Below are 14,375 nucleotides of genomic sequence, written 5' to 3'. Positions count from 1 at the left end.
TCAAAAAAAAAAAAACTCCCATTTCAAAAATGGAACAAATATTCTAACCTAAGATTATTATTTTCTGAAAAGATGGGGCGCTGAATGACTATACAGTCTATACAATAGGGATCTTTCTATGCACCGCTCAACTCAACCTGGCCTAAAATAATTATATATATTTAAAAAATATATTTTTATATATTAATTATATTAGCTAATTATATATTATAATAATAAAATTTTATACTATACGTTGATGAATATATCAATATCGAGCCTGGTATTTCAAGATTAGGCTGGACCTAGACAAAAAATTAAAGCTTAGGCCCAAAGATACGGCCTGAAATTACCATATAATCATTTTGAGATCTGCGCAGGCGGATGATTGGCGGAGTTGAGAACGCTTTCAGATCTCCGCAGTGGGTGATCAACGGCGGATTCCCTTCTTTGGCGCGAAAGATGCAACCCCCGATATCAAATACTATTCTGACTCGTGATCCAGCATCTCCGAAAAGCAAAGCAAATAAAAATCAATGACAAGGATTGGTGGGTGGAAAAAAATTGCGCCGAAAATCTTCCCACGAAGCTTCCTCGAAGCTCACTTCCCTTCCCCACCACCAGCCCATCGCTCTCCCTTTTTAATCCCCCCGTCCCAACCACGAAGTTTCCCCTGAACTACTCTCTCTATCTCTCTCTACCTCCCTCCCCAAATCGAAGAAGCCATGAAGATCTCCATGGGAGCCTTCTTCGGCTCCTCCAAGAAGTCTTCGAAGAAGAAGGAGAGCCGTTCGATCTCTGGCAGCGATGCCTCCTTCGCCTCCACCGCCACTTCCTCCTCCCCCGACGGCTTCATCTCCTCCGGCCTCCACTCCACCCCTCGCTCCGTCCTCCCTGCCTCCCCCGGTCTCCGCCCGGCTGAGAAACCACCCTCCGCCGCCGGATCCAACGACCTCTGGCTCTTCTTACCCGCCTCCTCCTCCTCCTCTGTCTCCGAGCTCTTCGCCGTTTTCGACTGCGACGGCGACGGCAAGATCACGCGGCAGGAGCTCGAGGCCGTCCTCCGCAGGCTCGGCGGCGCGGATCCGCCCACGGAGGAGGAGGTTGCGTCGATGGTGGCGGAGGTGGACCGCGACGGCGACGGGTGCATCAGCTTGGAGGAGTTCGGGGCGATCGGGTCAGCCTTCGGGCCGCCGGCGGGGGCCGAGCTCCGGGAGGTCTTCGCCGTCTTTGACGACGACGGCGACGGGAAGATCTCGGCGGAGGAGCTGCAGCGAGTTTTCGTGATGCTGGGGGACGACGGTTGTACGCTGGAGGATTGCCGACGTATGATCGGTGGGGTCGATACCGACGGCGATGGATTCGTCTGCTTCGAAGACTTCGTCCGCATGATGGACGGCAAGAGATGAATGAATAGATCGTGTCACGACCGGATGAAATCAAACATAAAGGAATCGTGTCATGACCAGATGAAGTCAAGCAAAGAATGGACGGTGCTGATGGATGATCTTTTTGGTTTTTGGTTCTTCAAGAGGAAAAGAAACAAGTACTAAATTTGTAATTACCTTATCAACCATCAATCCATCATGTCATCTTTTATGGGTATTAATACAAATATCTTTTGTTCTAGAATGTTCTTTGTACGTGACATGACTTTAATACTTATATATATATATATATATATATATATATATATATATGTATATATATATATATATATATATATGTATATATGTATATATATATGTATATATATGTATATATATGTATATATATGTATATATATGTATATGTGTATATGTGTGTATGTATATATATATATGTGTATATATATATATGTATGTATGTATGTATGTATGTATGTACATTAACTTTTTTTTTTAAGGCAAAGAGAGGTTAATCTTCCCTATCCATCTCAATCAACCAAATTTAACCCTCCAATCTCTTCTCCTTAGGTAAGAGATAATACCATCAAAACAAGTAATTGGTGACATTTTTTTTAATTTCTTTTTATGTTAATATTCAACTTGATTAGCATATGAGAATCCTATCATTTCTTTTGATTTTAGTTACATGACATGCCTGAAATTTTCATTATAATATATTTTAATTCATTTTTAGAACTTGAAATGTTTGATGGGCCACTAGCCAAAGCAATCAAACATTAAATCAATAATTTCCTAGTATTTGGTATAATGCGAAAAAAAAAAAAAAATGCTGTGAGATAAGTGATGAACACTTTACATGATGGTGGAGAGTTAGAAAAGAATATGGAGGTGGTCAAATGAGTATTGTATCCTTTAACATGTATCAATAAGCTTGACTTGATAATCTACCCCTACATAGATTAAGCTCAAATAAACCCCAAATATCGATGTCAATAAATAAGTTCATTCATCATTTGAAGAAGTAAGTGTGTTTCGTAGAGGATTCGTGCCAATGAGCCTAAGCAACAAGTTGCATCCTTTAATCATATTTGATTGCTGGACGAGTTATGCTGAGTTTTTAATATGAAGTGGCTCAAATATTTCTCTCTTAAAATTTTTAACATTCTTTAAATAAAAAAAAAATGTGTCTAAAAATCTTGATCTATTGCCAACAAGACCTAGTATCCATGGTTAGCACCTCTTTTCTAAAGAGTTGCCCTTGGAGTTTAAATTCTAGCGGTGAGATCACTGTACTGGAATTTGGAAAAAATAATCTATTAAAATGTAATGAGATTATATTCTAGCATATACTCAAACAAGTACTGTAGCAGATACTCAAAAATTTGCTGAACTATTGGGGTTAAAATACATTATGTATCCTTTTGTATTAAAAATACAAATATAATAATTTTAAAATACTAAATTTATAAAAACAAGATATCACACATAAGTTGGGGCCAAAATGACGACAAAAAGTTCTTCAAATTTGTTCTTCTAATATAAACCCAAAATGCTTACGATGCGTAGTTTGTATTGCAAATAACCATACAGCACTTAATAGCCATCATCGGAAGATGAATTGCTGGTAACAAAGATGCGCCATGTATGATATATAAAGCTGATTTGTTTGACAACTATTTATCTCTCGATGGCAGCCATTGAGAGCTTTATAGCACCCTGCAATGTAAACTATAAACCATAGGGGATCTCTGTGTCAAAATAAAGATTCCTTCAAAGGCAACAGTCAACACTTGAACACAAAGACCAAGCAAGAAAGCAATGGATTAAATAAAAGATACTCCAAATGGTTCCTAGATGCAAGGCACATGTTTGCAAGATAAGATATATAGCCTTAGCCTTCCCCACATGCATGTGATAAGTAAAATGAGGATTCAAATATACAGCTTACCTGGTCACCTACTAGTGCTCTTCTAAGTATATATGTGCATGAACTTGATGTGAAATTGTGAACTCAAGAGGGTCAAAACACTTTTCCTAAGTTGCCAAGCAACCAACATTACCATGGTTCATGTGAACCCTTTGAAGTTTGGCAAGAGAGAAGCGTAGAGACAGCTACGTCTCTTAGAACAGAGATGCTGCAAGTTAGTTCTATTTATGTTTGGCTATGATTTGGGAATTAACTTTCGGCTACAAATAATTTTGTGCATCGAAAAAGGAGATAAGAACAAAAAAATAACTTTAAGCCAAGAATAGTATATGACAGCTTCTACTTGAAAATAGTTATACGAAATGTAAGTAAGTTCGACTAGCATAACTATTTTTAACTTATTTCTATTTTTAGAAAATTACTTTAATAGATACAAGACTTATTCCAAGCCTTATCCATTATTTGTTTCCTAAACCAAATGCTGCTTTGGAGTAATATCTTCTTTTTTTTGGGGGTCATAACAAGTATCATAGTTAAATTTGTAAGATGGCTCTTGCCTCTAGAAGATCATGTGCACCTCATAATGGAATCATGTGCAAAGTTCTTTCTTCTATTTAAATTATCCACCTCCATCATTTTATTAAATTCTTCTAGAGTAAATAAGCCATTTGACATGGTTTATGATACTTACTTTCATTTCTTTATTCTCCTACCAAATGAGAACTTTAAGGCATACCTTCTATAATTAATTTTCTGAATGTGTTGGTCATCCCTAATGGTGAAGACTAAGCTACATACTATACTTTCAATTAAGTGTTAGTTGTAGAGATAAAGTAAACAAGAAAAATAGTATAACCACATATGTCACACTATGCATATTTATAGTTTACCATTTGCACCCATATTTCTGTTGTGAGTTATGTTCTGTCCTCAAACTTTAAAGAGATGTTTCTCAGCTGTCCAACATGAGAAACTTCGATAGGTGATTCTCCCACTATTAATTACATTCACAATATATAGTTTTAACTAGTTTCACCAAGAAAAATTATCGTGTTCGGTTAGTGCAGGAAGTAATCTCTTGTAACAATGGTAACAACAAGATGGGCTCAGCATAGCCGAGGCATCTTATCAGTTCCTTTATTTGTTCTATCCAATCATGATACTAAATAAAATTATCTTTGTTTACCATAGAAGGTATTCTCTTCTTAATCCCTATATTTCAGCATCTATCATATTAAGGTTCTTTTGGAAGTCAAAAGCTATTATCCACTGATTATTTCATCACAGATTTCATTGTCGAGTTTCTCATTGGAGAAGTGAAAGGAAGGATATTTGGAAAATAGTTGATCCCTGATCCTGATATTTCCAAGCTATTGAAAATCATATTGGAAACCCATTTTCTTATGTTAAACATTGATGACTTGGTCAAGTTGGCCGCCGCCGCTGCAGTTTTAGAAGACAAATACTATTCTAAGGATTCTTGCAAAGATAGCAGCTTCTATCCTATGATAGGCCTCTCAATCTTTCCACAAAGAGAGAGGCTTTTTCATCTTTAAAAACTTAGATCCGTGCAAAATAAGGATAATTGATCTTGTTTTCTTAAAACATCTGATTTTTTGATCTCTCCATCATCCGGCTGCAAAAGAAAAATGTCAATCTAAGAAGATTGCTAGCCAATCTCAAAATTGACCTATGACCTTAGAAAAATATGCTAATTTTGTGCTTTGCACCAGTAGTGTAGCCTCAACCATAACCAACATCGGAGATCAATTTAAACATCGAGTTGTTAACAAGAATGCACTTAAATGACAAACAAAAAAAAGCAGTTCGGTAAAGCGAAGAGTGAAGAAGGACGTGGTCGGATGACAGTGTTGCATGACATGAATGGAAGTCGAGGGAGAGTATTCTATAGAATTAAATATAGAAAAAATTGAAATGATGTTCTATCACGGTATTCCTATTTTCTGACTGATGGTTAGATATGAATTTTCACAATTCCCATTCTCAAATGATATGGATATCCATATTCCTATATTGCAACTAGTAGTGGAAATGTGATTATGTGAATATGAATGTCATCAACGTCCAAATTCACATTTGATCCATTTTCAGCCCTAGCTAGCTGCTAAAGCCATGGCTCCAAACTACCGGCGCAAAGCACAAAATTAGCATATTTTTCTAAGATCATAGGTGAATTTTGAGATTAGCTAGCAATCTTCTTAGGGTCAAGTTTTTCCCTTTCAGGCTTTCAGCCTGACGATGGAGAGATCAAAAAATCAGATGATTTAAGAAAATAACTCTTGTTTTAACTTTTGTTCGTTTTCTTTGTTTTGTTCTTATTTCCTATGAACTTTAGTGCAGCTATTTGTGCTTGTAATCTCCTTTCTGGTGGTTATTGCTTAATAAGCTTGCTAATAAATAACTGGGGAATATTTTCCTGGTGCCATTCTTTTCTTCCACATGAATGGAGGGGCAAGGGTTTTTTTATTTTTTTCTTCCTTTTCTTTTGGGAAAGTAACTGCTTTTAAATGTCTCTAGGGGCTAAATTAGTTTGGGCTTCTTTTTCTGTGTCAATTTTTGGAATTCTATTGGGCAATTTGATGCGAAGTTTATCTGGAAAGTGTGACTCCGCTTTCTTTCCCTCTCTCTTTGTAGTGTTCTGACAAAAAAAAATTCTCTTGCTGGTTTGTTTTTTCCAGTATTTTGTAAATTTAATATGTAGATTTTCACAACTACCATGCAGCCTTCCCCCCCCCCCCCCCCCCCCCTTCCCATGCAAACAAATAATTCCAGACAGTTTTCCAATAAAGAAGTTTTATGAGACAATGGTGGTCACTGACAGTGGGAATTTATAAGATCTACATTTCAAAGGCAGGAACACTACAAAGAAATTTTGACAAAACTTTGATGAAAGTAATTTTGATGAAATTTTAAGCTGAGTTGATTAAATGTTATGATTTAAACAGACTTGGTTAATCCAACCCATCCATTGATTAACTGAGAGTGGTAAATGAATATCGAATTTTTCCTCGATGTCAAATTTTTCCGCGATTAGTTACCAATAAACATATGCAGATGTAGAAGGAAATTGGTATGTTATTTGCCACATAAAGTATATGTTCGAAATTCTTACTATTACATGAGCTGTTTCTCTTTTTTGGCTTATCATGAGATTATCACAGAATTTAATTAAAGAAGTTAGATTTTTGAAATGTTTTTTGAAAAGAATCAATTCTTGAAATCTAGGAGTATCTTTACGCTTCTAACAAAAACTTGGCTTGGGTCACAAAGTGAGTAAGTTTCGTTCTGGAATTTCAAGTAATAGTTCATGTTCTAGTCTTATGCTGCAAGTAGATTATGCCACCGAAATCCAAAATATTAGCATCCTTCAAATTATTATGTAATTTCATAAGAATTTTTTACTACTTTAAAAGGAGTAAAACTGTCTCACAACTACAGAAGAACCCAGAAATTTATGCCTCTAAAAGGAGTCATTACATGTGTTGTCGATGACAAATACATAAAGATCATACAATTGTCAGTGCTATTGCTATATTACAGATTTACACAGCCTGAGATAGCATGCATTGTAATGGAAGACAAGGAAAATGATAAAGACTAAGGGATAAGGAAAGAATGACATCTTACAGTTCAATTGGAGGAAAGACATCCACCGCAAGTCTACTGTTCCTGCTCTGCACTTATGCCGAAATAAAGCTTGCACATCTTTGGAAGAGAGAAAAAAAAAGTGAGAACCGAAGAGATAAAGAGAGAAGATGAAGAGAAGGAAAGGGCGATGGTGGTGTTACAGGAGTAATAAAGATAGATGCCCAGATCAGTTTTTATCACGATGTTTCTTTGTTTTTCTAATTCTTTTGAAAACCTTTCTAGGGTTGCCCAGATGCAGCTTCATCCATCCTTCAGCCATGAGCTTACACAATTAATGCTAACTTGCCATGCATAACAAGTAGATGTAAGGCAGAGTAGCTCTAGTTTTGCGGTCATATAGATAATGGTTATGATCACTGCAGTTCAGGTAAACTCCTACAATGGAAAACAAAGGCTTCAAGATCAAACAACCGTGATCTCTAATGAAATGGGTGCTTCATAACATCTAATAAGGCAACATACTGCTCCATAAAGACAAAATCACACTTTGTTGATGTAGCTTGACATACGATTATACATTTGACTTTAGCATAACATAGCTTCCTAAGAAGAGTTAGATTGCATGAAATTCAGCAAAATAAGCATAGATGATTGCAACATATAAAAATCGTTAATGCTGTTGATGGATGAAGAAAGGCGCAGTTATGAAAGTATGATATGCAAGCCAAGTTTATAGGTTGCATCAACAAGTGATAAAAGCAAGGTTCTTTGATATCTTCTTATTGAAAAATGCTCGAGTCACATCATTTGCAGGCTATGATGCATTTGACTGACAAAACACCATCAATAGTGCTAAATAATGATGTGTTCTATTCTCTGTACATGGAAAATTCAGAAGAAATGACTTTACAATGCCAAGGAAATTGTTGCAGATTGGCCTTCCTTTCAAATTAACTACCAGTGAGAGGCCATGAGATGATAGGCTGGCACATAACCCTCTCATAGATGGAAATACTGCCACCGAAAATAACTGGGCAGATGTAAAATGGATGCCAGCCCTGCATTTACCCATGTGGTTCAACTTGACCCCTCAAAAGGATATTGATCTCATTTTTCAATCATCTTATTGCTATCAATACTTCCGGGTTCATCACAATGTAGCACTGTTTCATCAATGCAGCTCGAATTGGCTTCATTATCCTCACATTCAGAAGCTGTGCTGGCAGTGCAACTTTCAATATGTACACTCTCTACAACTGCATCTGGCGAAGAGCCTTGATGTTGCTCAAAGTCACTATTCATGTTCCCCAAATTACGAGCTTCTTTTCTCACTATGTTAAACACAATTCCATTATGAATCGTTTCGGGCTGCAACAAGTCACCTTCGGAAACCATAATGCTACTAGAAGCAGTTGTTGCGATTCTATTACCAAGCTCATGTGTATTGGTATCTGTATTCTCTGAATTTATATCAGAAGTTTGTACACTAAAGTTGTTAGAACATGGGTTCCTACCTTCCATTTGAACCAATGGAGAGTTGGATTGTGTAGCTAAATGTTCAGTTTTATCTTCTGTGGACCAATTCCTGTTTGGCTCAGACTCAAAATCAAGGTTCTGAACAAACTTAATAAATGTGTCGGCAGAAGCTGTCCTCATAAGAGGACCGCCAGACCTTGTCCAAGAATTAAGTTCTGCGCTCTCCGATTCACTATCGCTTCCATCATGCAAGCTTCGCTGACTATGCATATTCCTGTTTGACGAGCTCCCCACATGACCAGACCCTTGATGGATTGAAGCAAGGGCATCTGCAAATGCATCTTCTTCGGTGGAGCCCACTGAGTCCTCTCTTGAGATCCGATTCCATGAAGGGATCCTTCTAGATGGACTGATCTTGACTGTGCTTGTGAGCCCATGGGAAGCAGCAGCCCTCATAGCACTCCTCTTTAGCCTTCGCATGTGATTAAGAAGGGCAACACATTCATCTAAAACAAGTTCAATAGCACAGTTTGCCTTCATTGCAGACAGCTTCTCCCAAGTACATCTCCGTCCTTGATTGGCAGCCTTTTGAAGCTCCACATATGATGGGTTTTGTATAATCTTTGAATACTAATAGTAGAACAGTAAAGAAAAGGAGCAGCAAATCAATCCAACATATAAAAAACCCAAATGTGAATAGCAGTCCATAATGGACAAATATGAAGAAAGAAAGAATGAGTATCAGATACCTGAGCAAGAGTAGCAGGCATTACAACCGTTACATCCCCTTCCCACTCTTGAGCAAACAGTTTAGCAATGCCTCCCAATGGAAAGCCAAGTTCGAGAATTTGATTGCATCTATGTTTCACCTCCATCTCAACAAGATGAGCAAGCTATTTCAAACACAGAAAAAAGAAGATGTTGATGATGAGCAAACTATTTGATAACAATAACCATATCACAATTACTGAACTAGATAAAAGAAAAAGACTCCATCCAGAAGTTACGACATAAATGGATTCAAGCATAGAGACCTAGGAACAATATAAACAAATGATTGTTTAGAACATACAACATATTTTTTGGAACATAGAATTATCAAAATCTTATATCTTTGAAACTTTTGTACTTGCATGTGGTCATCATCCTTAGAGGCAGGTCTAACTCATTCGAGAGGTTTCAAAATTATGGAACACTGTATGACAGAGTACTGAAAGAAAAAAAAAAATCTGCCACATGGTAAGACTCCTAAAATGTAGCATCCAAGAATGATTTAACACAAGGAAAGATGAAAACAGCTTTAAGTGCATGAAAAACTACCTTGGCAGCAAAATTGCCTCCATAAGCTCTCACAAGTTCCTTCAGTCTTAGCAGGGGAGCAATGTGAGGATTAGCTTGGCTGACAATGAAATGGTTCACATTAAACAACTCCTTCAACTGCATAATCGGCAAATCACTCTCCAAACTCCCATCTCTCCATCGGCGGGATGAAGTTCCTGAAACCTTCTCCAGTTCCTCAAAAAAGGGTGCATGGAAGGGAATAATATCTCCAAATCTATCCTTTGCCATCAACTCTTGAGCCTCAAAGAGGCCAGGAAATGCACAAGAAGCAGTAACAGCACTCCATATAACAACATTCGGTGATGTCAAGTAGTTGAGGCATCTTGGTGGCTCATGCTTTCTAGGAGAGCAAACTGTTATATTCAGAACTCGACCAGTCATATCATAAGCCTCTTGAAATGTTAAATTGCTTGTGAGGTGCCTCAACATCTTCTGCAACTGCCCAATCTCATGGACTGCACCATAAGTTGTAACCCTCTTAACGACAGCCAAGATTCCACCCATATTATCAAAGAACTGCAAGGAACGCCAAGAACTCTCAAAGAAGCTCTCAATTTCAGGCCATGTTCGAGTAGCAACAATTGCACACATGATGGAGCCTACACTGGACCCAGCAATTATCCGTGGCAGAAGCCTGTTCTCTACTAATGCTTTTACCACACCCACATGGAATGCTCCCAGTGATGCACCACCACTTAAGAGCAGTGCTGTCCTGCCAAAGGCATGCCTTGTTTCTTGCATGAATGCAAGCTTCTCTTCCAATAGCAACTCCTCAGATTCTGAATTGCAGACCATTTTCAGTTGGGTAGAGACCTCATCAATGTATTCCTTTATGAGTTTGGGCACCTGCATCACACACAAATTTGTGTTTCTTCTTAATCCAGTTTTCATGGTGAACCACACAAGTACATTTACAAGAAAGCTGGCGATGATTGTTTCTCCCAAATAATAAAAGAAGAAAATACATTTGTTCGCTTTCTTTTCCATACTAGCTCTTCCTAGTCTTCTCTCCACATAACAAAAGGATAAGTTCAGTCGGTTTGGATATCTCGCTGCCTGCTTAAACAACTCATGGCTGCCTTGTGATTATTTCCCAAAATGATAGACACCTTCTTTAGAGTTTGTTGAAATTTGATGCTTTTATTTATGTTAATATAGCTATATCTTGGTTCTTTCTTTTCCTTTTCCCAGCCTCAATGTTTCACTGAATTTTGATAATTCTTTCTAAATTATTAACTTCTATCCGAGGCAAATAATCCTTAAGTCAGATTTGCAATAATCGTATCAAGAATATGGTTGTGAGGATATAAGACAGAAATATAAACAGCAAAGCATGCAAACATAAGCAGGACAGATTATCAAAGTCACACATGTTACGCGAGAAACAACCAGAGCATAAAAGTAGGACTAATCAGCAAAACTAACAAATTGCAAGCAAAAGAAGTTATTACCTGAAGCCTCCCCTTGTGGAGCTGGGGATTACACATATTACCCAAATTCCTCACCAGATCAGCACGCATATAGAAAACTATGTCCCTCAATGATCCTTCCTCCCTGCGGCGCCGAAGCTCCTGGAGCTTGTTCCTCACCAACTCCTCATCATAATGTTCGGACTCATTTATCTTCGGCGTCTCCTTATCGAGCATCTTGGCTGCATGGGCCCATTCCTCGTAGGTCAAGGCACTCCTCATCATGTTGTGCCAGAACTTGCGGCGGTAGGCCGACTCCGACCGCGGCCGCACATTGGTAAACTGCCTCAAGAGGAAGGCAATGAGGGTGACAACCACCAGGATACCCCGGGTGTTCCTGGGGTGAAACCAGGACACCACCGGAACTACGCCATTCCTTACCCTGCCGAGAAAGACCCGGAGGGCCCGCGCAATCCGCCGCCGGAGATCCAACATCGTGCGGCAGAACAGGATCCGGAATGCGATCGTGCGGCCGATGACCGTCGAGGGGCCGATCGAGAACGGATCAACATTGGCTTCATTGCTGATATCCATCCCCCCCCCCTCCCGGATACTAACCAGAAATCGAAAAGAAATCAGAACTTTTCGGCATAAACTTGGAAAAATCGGACCTTTCTAGGCCAATTCACATATACTTGGAACGCCGCAGCAAAATCTCAGCTTTCCTGCAAAAATGGATCCAAGAGGGTGCGGCTGCTTCGGAAAGAGGGACCTTTATCCCCAAGGAGAACCAAGGAAGGTTGCGGGTCAAAAAGAAGGGGGAAAACACACAGTTTTCAACGAAGCCCAATAGGAGGGCGATTGAAGCAACACCCGATAGAGTTCGGAAAACCGAAGGAAGGGGAAAAAAGGGTCGCTGACGAAAGAGAGAGATGTCACCGTAATCTCTTGCACGGAATCGACAAAAGAGAGAGGGACCTTTAACCAAAACATCCGTCGGGATTTATGAGGGCACTGCATTGAAGAGAGGAGAAAACAGGCTTGGTGAAAGCGACACCCATCCGAAATATCGATTCACATGGAAAGAGAGAGAGAGAGAGAGAGAGAGAGAGAGAGAGAGGGCATAAGAGATGGCGAATCCTTCGATGTTAGGTGACGAGAGAGAGAGAGAGAGGCTTTGCGTCTAATGGAAGAAGTTCCCGAAGATCGCTGGAGGAAGCTAAAGATCGCGCAACCCAACGACTTCGCTGAGCTGAAGAAAATGTAGCAAGAGAAGGAGACCGCTTTCTTGTCAAGACGTGAACGGGAAAATGGGGGAGAACCGCTGTTCAAGGAAGAGGGGAACAGGAGATGTGAAATTCTAATAATAGGAAAGATGAGGAACAGGATAAGTTGGATGAGTCGCATGGTGGGATACTTGGATTGGATATTAGATTTTAGTTGTGATGGCTTTTTTGGCAGGTTTGGTGAGTCAGACACAACCAGTCCAAAATGTTTTTAGGTCAGAATACATTATGATCGGTATACATATCTGCAGCACCGCTTGATGGGTACCGTTTTAGGCCCTGTTTGGAAGAGCTGCTGGTAGTAGAGCTTTTGAAAGTAGAGCTGTTGGAAGTAGAGCTGTCTGAAGCAGAGCGTTTATAAAAAGTTGTTTCGGTAACTATATTTCTAAAGTGCTGTGGCATTTTAACATATGTTTGGTAAATAAACTGAGAAAGTATTTTTATGTGACAAAATGATCATAAAGAACATTACCAGTATTATACAACAGAGCATAATAAAATATAATATGTATTAATGCATATAATATAATATTAATGTAATGTAATATAATATTATTATAATATAGTACTATAATATTATATATTATAGAATAATAATTTAATATAATATTAAATTAGTTAACATAACATATCAATGTATTATGATATAATGTAATATAATATTATATTTATAGTATAATATAATAATAAATATATAAAAATATTATAATTATTAGTGTAAATTAATTTTTCATCCTTCCAATGACCATTTATCTCCCTATATAATTTTCTAGCTAGGTGATAAAATTGGTTAAATAATTAGTACTATTTTTATTTATTTATTTAGATCAGGTTATTTGCCACTCACTCATTATTTATTTTATTTATTTTATTTAGTTATTTATTTATCTATTATTTTATTTCATTGAAATATAGAGGGGTCGCCGGTCATGGGTGGTGGCCAACATGGTGGCTGCCACTGTGGGCAGTCATAAGCTCCCAAAACAAAAAAAAAAGAAGAGGAATAATCAGGAGAGGCGGCGGCGTTGAGAGGAAGAAGAAGATAGAGAGGGAGAGAGAGGGAATGGGTGAGAGAGGAAGAGATGGGATGGGGGTTTTGGGGGGAAAAAAGTGAGATTTAAATGGGGGTATTTCGGTCCAAAAAATAGCTTCCCGACAAAGCTAAAAACAGCATTTTCGGAAAGCTCCAAATTGGAGCTTCTCCCCAAAAGCTGTTTTCAGTTTTCCGCAAAAGCTGAAACAGCTTTCCGAAAATTTTACCAAACACCATTTTTTATCTAAAAGTACTTTTGAAGGGCTAGAAAGTGCTTTTTGGCCCTCTAAAAGCTCCCCCAAACAGGGCTTTAATGTCATTTCTATTAGGAGAGGATCCAATTTCTAGGTGTGTTGGATTGCAGCTGCTCCCATCAATTTCTGTAATTTATTGTGATGTTGCAATCTAAAAAAAATCATTTAATTATTTATTACTAATAAATTTTTATTTTTAAAATTGTTATTTATTTTTTTTGCTGAAACAGAAGATTTATATAATTCTAATACGAATACATCTAAAAAGATTAGAAAACAATAAGTTTTGGAGCGCTCTAAGCAACTCTCCTTCTCCAACACACAAGGTGCTCCCGGAGTGACTGGTCACATACAAAGCTATCCAGTCTACAGCCTCGTTTGCCTCTCTGAACACATAATTAGCATGGAAGGCCATATTGCCGCGCATCATGGCCCAAATATCTCACAAGCAAGGGGTGGCCCTTGCCACCACTGCCGATGCCACCCTAAATCCATTCAATCACAATGGCCGAGCCACCCTCAAGTAAGATTGAGCTAGTCCGCAGCACTCGCTGAGCATAGCCTAGACCGGCCCACGTTACCCTCAACTTTGCTATGGGAACTAAGGCGTCGAAAATCTGGTAACCTCTAATAATGACCACCCTAGAGTCCGGACCTCTGATGACAAAGCCAA

At 38.5% G+C, this 14,375-nt stretch overlaps 2 protein-coding genes across 2 annotated transcripts; one reads left to right on the top strand and one right to left on the bottom strand.

Annotated features, from left to right (window-relative positions):
• Positions 1-351: 351 nt before the first annotated feature.
• On the top strand, positions 352-1,611 carry LOC103714666 (calmodulin-like). The gene has a single exon (XM_008802001.4). It carries the CDS (start codon positions 705-707, stop codon positions 1,386-1,388), a length of 684 nt encoding a protein of 227 aa, XP_008800223.1. The 5' UTR covers positions 352-704; the 3' UTR covers positions 1,389-1,611.
• Positions 1,612-7,605: 5,994 nt separating this feature from the next.
• On the bottom strand, positions 7,606-12,514 carry LOC103714690 (triacylglycerol lipase SDP1). Its single transcript, XM_026807508.2, has 4 exons — positions 11,172-12,514; positions 9,700-10,566; positions 9,129-9,272; positions 7,606-9,009 (listed from the first exon to the last, which is right to left on the bottom strand). The coding sequence occupies exons 1-4, from the start codon at positions 11,721-11,723 to the stop codon at positions 8,011-8,013; spliced, it is 2,562 nt and encodes an 853-aa protein (XP_026663309.2). The 5' UTR covers positions 11,724-12,514; the 3' UTR covers positions 7,606-8,010.
• Between the last annotated feature and the right edge of the window lie 1,861 nt (positions 12,515-14,375).

The sequence above is a fragment of the Phoenix dactylifera genome, chromosome 13 (genome assembly GCF_009389715.1).
Source record: "Phoenix dactylifera cultivar Barhee BC4 chromosome 13, palm_55x_up_171113_PBpolish2nd_filt_p, whole genome shotgun sequence".
Classification (NCBI taxonomy): domain Eukaryota; kingdom Viridiplantae; phylum Streptophyta; class Magnoliopsida; order Arecales; family Arecaceae; genus Phoenix; species Phoenix dactylifera.
Note: the sequence above shows the minus strand (reverse complement) of the source record. Positions and strands in the feature narration are given on the sequence as shown.